This window comes from Oncorhynchus keta, chromosome 26 (assembly GCF_023373465.1).
Source record: "Oncorhynchus keta strain PuntledgeMale-10-30-2019 chromosome 26, Oket_V2, whole genome shotgun sequence".
NCBI classification, from domain to species: Eukaryota; Metazoa; Chordata; class Actinopteri; order Salmoniformes; family Salmonidae; genus Oncorhynchus; species Oncorhynchus keta.
This window is the reverse complement of record NC_068446.1, coordinates 34,695,841-34,704,940: the sequence shown is the minus strand read 5'-3', so window position 1 is coordinate 34,704,940 and position 9,100 is coordinate 34,695,841. Positions and strand designations below refer to the sequence as shown.

Below are 9,100 nucleotides of genomic sequence, written 5' to 3'. Positions count from 1 at the left end.
AGCTTTCATTACTCTATATTTGCGAGAGTAGTCATTGCTCTGACACAAAGTAGGGTACACCTCTCTTGATTGCTCAAACTCTCTATAGTCCTTGAGGCACTTATGGAGCTCACCACTCACGGCGTGCACACTCCCGCAGTCACACCAGCTTTGGTGGGTTTGGTATAACACATAGGACACCGTTCTCAGCATAGAATTAGAACAATTATTAATTTAATAAGATCTCTATGGCTCACCTTGAGCTCCCTCGTGTATACTGGCAGACTGACTAAAAAATGAATAGTTCTACTTAAATTAACTTTGTGTTTTATGTAAATACTGAAGTCTATATTCAGTACCCAAAATGTAAAGGCCTATAATTTAAGACAAGCACCAAAGGCCCTTGATCACAGCATGTAGCGTTGTATCCTAGCCTTTTGTCAAAATTGATCGACTATAATTAAGATTAGATAGTAATGTGTTCTTAATAGTAGTTTGTCTTATTAGTGAATTGCTATAGAGGTTTGGACACCAAATGTTTTATTTGGATGTATGTGCTATTGAGGTATTGTAGGCCTATAGAGAGTATAATTCTACTACTGTCTAATCTATTATTAAATACATGTCCTTGAATAGCCTATATGATTAGCATAATATGGATACGCCCATATTGCAATCACCCATTTGTAAAACAAATGCCTATTATTTTATATTGTTGCATGCGTAAAATAGCATACAGGTAACCACACATACTGTATATGATGAGCGAAAAAATATGTCAAATGCTGACATCCTCTGACCCCACACAGCGCCCGTCGTCTTGTGCGTTTTCAAATGATGTCACATGAAGCCACAAGGGGACCTCAGATTTGCCAAACACTTTACAGTTGAACAAGACTGGCCACTAAAGAACACCTCATTCGCGACGCGGGTGACACACGCACCCATAGCAGTAGTAGAGGGGCCACAAGTGGAGAATTGATGGAAGAGAATTTAGCAATTATCTACTTTTTCTTCTTAGATGGTAACGATTGGTGAGGTTTTGGCTCTATTGACTCAACACGACATATTGAGCAGTCCCGCAAGACATAAGTGCTGATTGTCCAGAATCAACGTAAACGGGAACAGTGAGGGGGCGTCGACCCAGAGTGCGCCGAATGATGTCCTTTCTAGCGGGGCAGTGAGAAGGAATCAAAGGTATCTACAAAAGGAGCTCTAACCTGGCTTTCCAAAAGGTGTCGTTTTGAAAGTCATGGACAGTACGCTCTACCACTCAGCGGGAATTTTCGGCTCCCCCTCGGCTTCTGAAAACTTGACTGCAGGCGGAAAGATGATCACCCCCACCAAGCCTCTCGCTTTTTCGATCGAACGGATTATGGCCAGGACGCCCGAGCCAAAGTCGATACCGTTCCCCAACCTATTCCATCACACTCCGGTGGGTAGGCCTGAAGCAGACCCGAAGCAAGCTCTCAACATGACTTCATCATCACTACATTGCATGATACCATTCGTGCCACTGGCATACGAACCGGGTCATAAACTAAATATTAATGGATTGGATACGAGTCAATTTGAGGCTTCCTCATATAATTCAAATGAGTTGGTGGGCATTGGCTTGAACTATAAGAACGAACAACCAGATGTGAGCCCGTCGGTGGGACAATACAAACTCTTTCGACCGCGGGTGGTGAACCAGTCGTCTTTTCATGCCATGGGGGCCGTCTGCTACCTGAACTGCGGGGAGAGTGCGTGCCCACCCCCGGCCAGCATCGTAAACATCCACCCCATGGCCTCCTACTTTCTCAACACGCCGCTGCAACATGCACGCCAGAGAGCTTTTCTCGCGGAGAAAAATAAAGTGTCTCACTGCACAGACAGATACCCATCCGGAGTTGCATTTAAAGACATTTCCCAAACTCAACTCCATCACTACATGAAAGAGAGCGCACAGATTCTATCCGACAAACTATTCAAGGGCTCTTCCAAATTGAACAGTGCTTGCGCAAGCGGCAAACCCAAAGTATTCACCTGCGAGGTTTGCGGAAAGGTAAGAATACACATTTCGTACATGTGGTGGTCTCTGCCTTACGGCCTGTTTGATTTAAACAATAATAGTAATTGTATAATTATATATATTTCTATTCACAGGTGTTCAATGCCCACTACAATTTAACGCGCCACATGCCCGTGCACACCGGAGCGAGACCATTCGTCTGCAAAGTATGCGGCAAGGGATTTCGACAAGCAAGCACCCTTTGTCGCCACAAAATTATTCATACTCAGGTATTCTATTCAATCATCATCATCATCATCGTCATCATCATACCCAAAGCCGTTCACAATTACGCAATGTTCTATTTGTTTAAGCTATATAAAAAAAAAACACAAAATAGGGCTACATCTTTGGAAAATGTTATAGAACAACGCATCAATGCCATGATTGTATTTCAGGCTATATTCATATTGTGGCCTGGTGTTGAACTGTATAGCATTTTTAACGTTCACTTGTAGTCCTATATACACAATCTTATTGAAAAGTATATAGCGTTGTTTATTCTATTTACCAATTTTACTGTACAGTTTTCGTTGGATCCCAAATAATACGTTTCTAAAATCACATTTGTTTCTACATATGCCCTTCACAGGAAAAGCCTCATAAATGCAACCAGTGTGGAAAAGCGTTCAACCGGAGTTCAACTCTTAACACACACACACGAATCCATGCAGGTTACAAACCCTTCATCTGTGAGTTCTGCGGTAAAGGATTTCATCAAAAAGGTGAGGAAGAATGTTAATCTATTCAAGTGTTTTGGATTATATGATTATTTCTATTATGCGATTATTTCTTTGCAATATCTGGATGTAATATGATTTATTCTGCTTTGAGAAAAATATATTGATTCCGTTCAGAACTAAATGTATGTTGCTAATTTCAACTCAGACTAAATATACAATGAATGCATGGCTTAATGTATGACTTGGCTTAAAATGGGATTGACAACTAACTGTGGCACTGACTCTTTACAATATTGTTGACATCCACGTTATTTTTTACATTGCTTTTCAAGGTAACTACAAGAACCACAAATTGACGCATAGCGGCGAGAAACAGTTCAAGTGTAACATCTGCAACAAGGCCTTCCACCAAGTGTACAACCTGACGTTCCACATGCACACGCACAATGACAAGAAGCCATTCACGTGCCCGACTTGCGGCAAGGGATTCTGCCGGAACTTTGACCTGAAAAAGCACATCCGAAAACTACATGATCTCTCTGGCTCCAAATCCACTGCCACTCTCGTCACAGGCGAAACACACTAAAAAAGTTCCGGAGCTAAAACGCCAGCCGTTGCGCCTTTACGCTTATTTGCTCAAATCTGGAAATAAGCGTGCGAGTTTAGAAGATGTTGTGGACATTTACATTTGAGTCATTTAGCAGACGCTCTTATCCAGAGCGACTTACAGGACCATTCTATTAGTACATATTTTCCTTGAATTTTACATTATAATGTCATTACACTGTTGTTTTCTTTAAATCTCAGGATTACTGTAAAATGTCAATATTTATTTGAAATTGTAACACAAATAATTTAAGAGAATAATTGAAGACTATATACAAATTATTTTTTGTTGTGATGAGTGTGGTAGCCTACCCCATTTTGTATGATGCCCTTGCTAAAGTTACATGATTTGCCAACATTTGTGTATATGCAAAGTTTTCAGTGTTGGGGAATAGCGAATTTCATGTAGTTAAACTATTTAACTACATTTTGCATAAACTTGGAGGTAGTTGACCTAAATTCAAATCTATGTAGTGTTTTACGTAGTTAATTAACTCATTTTGTAGCTAACTACTGGAACTACACACTACTTTTTTTGCTAAAATAAAATATGGTTGAAGTAGGCAATCATTTCCTTTTTTGCCAACAGATCGGTTTAAGTCTCACTTGAAACATCGTTTTTGTGTTTAATAGGCTAAATTACACATTTTGTTAACCCCAATGTGATCCCTTCTTGCAATTTGTAGCGCATGACATGCATTTCAGATTTACATATGATAGTTTTTCACAAAGTAGGTTGGATGTAGTGAACTACTTTTTCAAAGTAACTTCAGTTAAGTAAACTACATTTAACTTAAGGGCAGCTTTAGTGTAGCTTAACTTAAGTAATTGGTAGCTTGGTAAACTATATTTTCTGACTAGCTTCCCCAACACTGAAAGTTTTGAAAGATTTGCAAAAAAACTACGTATTTGACACGTATAGGCACATACTAAATAATGTAAGTTATGAAATGAAAATAATGACAATAAAATGAAACTGTGTATATGTCATATTGTGTCTGACATGTTTAAGAAAAAGGAATTCCATAAAACATTATTTAGAAATGGACATACATGGGCCAAACGATTCCCGTGATGGTAAAGGGAAGTCTTTTGATAATAATCATCATCATCATCCGTTAAATTTTTTTGCCTTTGACTAAGGATCTTACCATAATTGTGAGGTGTAAATGTAGGAAAACACTTCTATAGCCTCAGGGGTGTAGGCTTGCATGAAATGTTATGCATGTCGGCTAGGAAAGCTATAGCCTTAATCTTTAGGACAGCTACCCCCTCTTGTGGACAGTATTGAGAAATACGAGTCTACCTGTTGACCCTTGTAGCCAAATAGGCTACAATGAAACAAAATTCTTCTGCAAATACGATTCAACTGCGAACATCTTGGCAAAATGTTAAACTTTGTTTTATTAGGGAAAATGTTCTAATTTGCATTGCACTGAGAGGCATTACCTGACCTTGCCTCTCACTAACAATCCAAAGTAATGCAGGCTCAGGATTCCAACCTGAAACGACTTCCATGCATTCAGGTTAACAGTGCATTCGGAAAGTAGTCAGACCCCTTGACTTTTTCCACATTTTGTTACATTACAGACTTATTCTAAAATGGATTGAATAAAACAAATCCTCATCAAATTATACACAATACCCCATGATGACAAAGTGAAAACAGTTTTTAAGAAATGTTTGCAAATGTATATACCTTTTTTTTTATATATACCTTATTTCCATAAGTATTCAGACCCTTTGCTGACTCGAACTTGAGCTCAGGTGCATCCTGTTTCCATTTATCATCCTTGAGATGTTTTTACAACATGACTCAAGTCCACCTTGTGTAAATTCAATTGATGGGACATGATTTGGAAAGGCACACACCTGTCTATTTAAGGTCCCACAGTTGACAGTGCATGTCAGAGCAAAAACCAAGCCATGAGGTGGAAGGAATTGTCCGTAGAGCTCCGAGACAGGATTGTGTCGAGGCACAGATCTGGGAAAATGTCTGCAGCATTGAAGGTCCCCAAGAACACATCATTCTTAAATTGAAGAAATGTGGAACCACCAAGACATTTTGAGCAAACTGAGGTGACCAAGAACCCGATGGTCACTCTGACATCGCTCCAGAGTTACTCTTCCAAGCTCTAGAAAGAGTCTTGGTGGTTCCAAACTTCTTCCATTTAAGAATGATGGAGGCCACTGTGTTTTTGGGGACCTTCAATGCTGCAGACATTTTGAGCAAGCTGAGCAATTGGGGGAAAAGGGCCTAGGTGACAGCTCTCCAGAGTTCCACTATGGAGATGGGAGAACCTTCCAAAATGACAACCATCTCTGTAGCACTCCACAAATCAGGCCTTTATGGTAAAGTGGCTAGAAATAAGCCACTCCTTAGTAAGGCACATGACAGCCCGTTTGGAGTTTGCCAAGGGAAACAATATTTCTCTGGTCTGATGAAACCAAGATTGAGCTCTGAATGTCCTTGAGTGGACCAGCCAGAGCCCGGACGTGAACCCGATCGAACATCTCTGGAGAGACCTGAAAATAGCTGTGCAGCAACGCTCACCATCCAAGCTGATAGAGCTTGAGAGGATCTGCAGAGAGGAAAGGGAGAAATTCTCCAAATACAGGTGTGCCAAGCTTGTAGTGTCATACCCAAGAAGACTCAAGGCTGTAATCCCTGCCGAAGCTGCTTCAACAACGTACTGAGTAAAGGGTCTGAATACTAACGTAAATGTGATATTTCAGTTTTATTTTTAATATGTTTTTGCTTTGTCATTATGGGGTATTGTGTGTAGATTGATCAAGGGAAAAAAACGATTTAATCCATTTTAGAATAAGGCTGTAACGTGAAAAAAGTGAAGGAGTTTGAATACATTCCGAATGCACTGTATGTCCAGGTTTGCACTTCATTTGTGGGCAAGTGTGTCATGAATTGTGAAAAAAATATCTGTCAATATCACTGACTTTGTCTGTTACCAGATATAGCCCTAAAGGTGGACAGTGAATGATCCTATACAAACCACTGCAGTTGTGCCCTTAATCAAGGCATTTAACACCAAATTGCTCTCTATCCAGCATGTGCCTCTCAACACTTGTGTTTCTCGGGATGTAAGGGGAAAGGCAGAAAATAAAGTAATTACGGTTCTAACCAAATGGACTACAAAGGAAATGCTCTCTTCTATTTTAAAAACTGGGTGCATCGAGCCCTGAATACTGATTGGCTGACTGCTGTGGTATCAGATCGTATACCACTGGAAAGACAAAATATTTATTTTCACTGCTCTAATTATGTTGGTAACCAGTTTATAATAGCAATAAGGAACCTCCGGGGTTTGTGATATATGGCCAATATGCCACGGCTAAGGGCTGTGTCCAGCCACTCTGCGTTGCGTCATGGATAAGAACAGCTCTTAGCTGTGGTATGTTGGCCATATACCACAACCCCTTTGGTCTTATTGCTTAAATATTCTTGTTATTGACTAATGTATTTATTTTCATATTTCATATAATTTGAAAGGCCTACCATCAGTTATATTAATGGAGAAGTTAAATAATATACACTTCCGTTCAAAAGTTTGGGGTCACTTAGAAATGTCCTTGTTTTTGAAAGAAAAGCAAAAAAAATGTAAATTAAAATAACATAAAATTGATCAGAAATACAGTGTAGACATTGTTTATTTTGTAAATGACTATTGTAGCTGGAAATGGCAGGTTTTTTGGGTGGAATATCTACATAGGCGTACCGAGGCCCATTATCAGCAACCATCCCTCCTGTGCTCCAATGGCACGTTGTGTTAGCTAATCCAAGTTTATCAATTTAAAAGGCTAATTGATCATGAGAAAACCCTTTCGCAATTATGTTAGCACAGCTGAAAACTGGTGTTCTGACTAAAGAAGCAATAAAACTGGCCTTCTTTAGACTAGTTGAGTATCTGGAGCATCAGCATTTGTTGGTTCGATTACAGGCTCAAACAAAGTACTTTCTAATGTGGTCCATCACTTGGGGGGAATGGCCAAGTGATGTAAAATCTGATAGAAATGAAAGATCTGGTGTGCCTGAATGATGGATTGATGTAGCCGCAATGAAAGAGTTTGACTTGGACCTCACTCTGGTATCTAGGTATGGTGCAAAGCACTTAAGTAGTACTTGAAAGTATTTTTACTTAATTTTTTTGGGGGGGTATCTGTACTTTACTTTACTACTTATATTTTTGACAACTTTTACTTTTTCTTCACTACATTCCTAAAGAAAATGATGTACTTTTTACTCCATACATTTTCCATGACACCCAAAAGTACTTAAAATCAAATTGTATTAGTCACATGCGGCGAATACAACAGGTGTAGGTAGACCTTACACTGAAATGCTTACTTACAAGCCTCTAACCAACAATGCAGTTTAAAAAAAATCTGAATAAGAAATAAATGTAACAAGTACTTAAAGAACAACAGTAAAATATCAATAGTAAGACTATTTACAGGGGGGTACGGGTACAGAGTCAATGTGCGGGGGCACCTGTTAGTTGAGGTAATATGTACAGTGGGGAGAACCAATCCGGAAGCCAAGGAAGGACCCAATGAGGCCAACAAGCTATTGGCCAATAGCTTTAACATAATATGTATGTAAGATTATGGAACATGATTACGGAGAGGCTAACTTACTTCCTGGAGAGCAGCGGTCTAGTATCGTCACATCAGAGTGGGAACGGTAGAGGAACTATGGACCCACTACTCTGCTTAGAAGCAGAGGTCAGGAAGGCTCAGGTGAAGGATGAGACTGTTGTAGCTGTCTTTTTTTTTTGATGTGGAGAAGGTGTATGATATGATGTGGAAGGAGGGATTGTTAATCAAGCTTGATATTATGGGGGTAGGAGGAAGAACATACAACTGGATAAAATATTTCCTGTTTGGAAGGTTTATCCAGGTGAGGGTGGGGAAGTCTCTATCAGGCTGGTGCATAATGACATACCACAGGGGATCGTTATTAGTCCTCTGTTGTTCTCAATCATGATCAATGATGTTTACTTTCAGGTTACATACCGATATTGGGAGGTCGATATTTGCAGATGATGGGCCCTTATGGAAGAAATGTGCCATACATAGTCATGAAGGTACAGGAAGCAATTTATGAGGTAGAGTGGTGGTCATTCATGTGGGGATTCAGGTTCTCTGTAAAGAAAACTCACAGTGTTCTTTAACAGGGGGAAGGTGGGAGATGAGGTATGCTTGAGCTTATATGGGAGAAACTTGGAGAGGGTGAGGGCCTTCAGGTTCCTTGGGGTATACTTTGACACTAGACTAACCTGGGCAAAACACATTGAGAGAGTGTTGGGAAAATGTAAGAAGGTGCTAAATGTGATGCACTGTCTGACGGGGAAGGAGTGGGGGGCTGGACGTTCCTCATTGAGGACCATGTATGTTGCATTGATCTGCTCTGTAATAGACTATGGCATTATAGCGTATGGTTCGGCAGCCCGGACATCATTGGAAAGGCTAGATGTCATACAAGGACAAGGACTCAGAATATGTAGTGGGGCTTTTCGGACATCCCCAGTGGCTGCACTACAGGTGGAGATGGGAGCAATGCCATTGCAGATTAGGAGACAACAGCTGGCAATTAATTATTGGGTCAGCCTACAGGGACATGGGGTGTCTCATCCTGAAAAATTGATTTTACAGGCATGCTGGGAACATGACCGAAGACAGAACACAAGCTTTGAGTGGGTGGGTAATTCCCAAGTGAAGGAGATGGGACTGTATGGAAGGGAGTTTAGTCTAATGGTAGCTA

At 40.2% G+C, this 9,100-nt stretch overlaps 1 protein-coding gene across 1 annotated transcript; it reads left to right on the top strand.

The window, feature by feature from the left end:
* The first annotated feature begins 847 nt into the window (after positions 1-847).
* Positions 848-4,311, top strand: LOC118359307 (fez family zinc finger protein 1-like). Its single transcript, XM_035737789.2, has 4 exons — positions 848-2,026; positions 2,128-2,262; positions 2,625-2,757; positions 3,048-4,311. Exons 1-4 carry the CDS (start codon positions 1,232-1,234, stop codon positions 3,299-3,301), a joined length of 1,317 nt encoding a protein of 438 aa, XP_035593682.1. The 5' UTR covers positions 848-1,231; the 3' UTR covers positions 3,302-4,311.
* Positions 4,312-9,100: the final 4,789 nt, after the last annotated feature.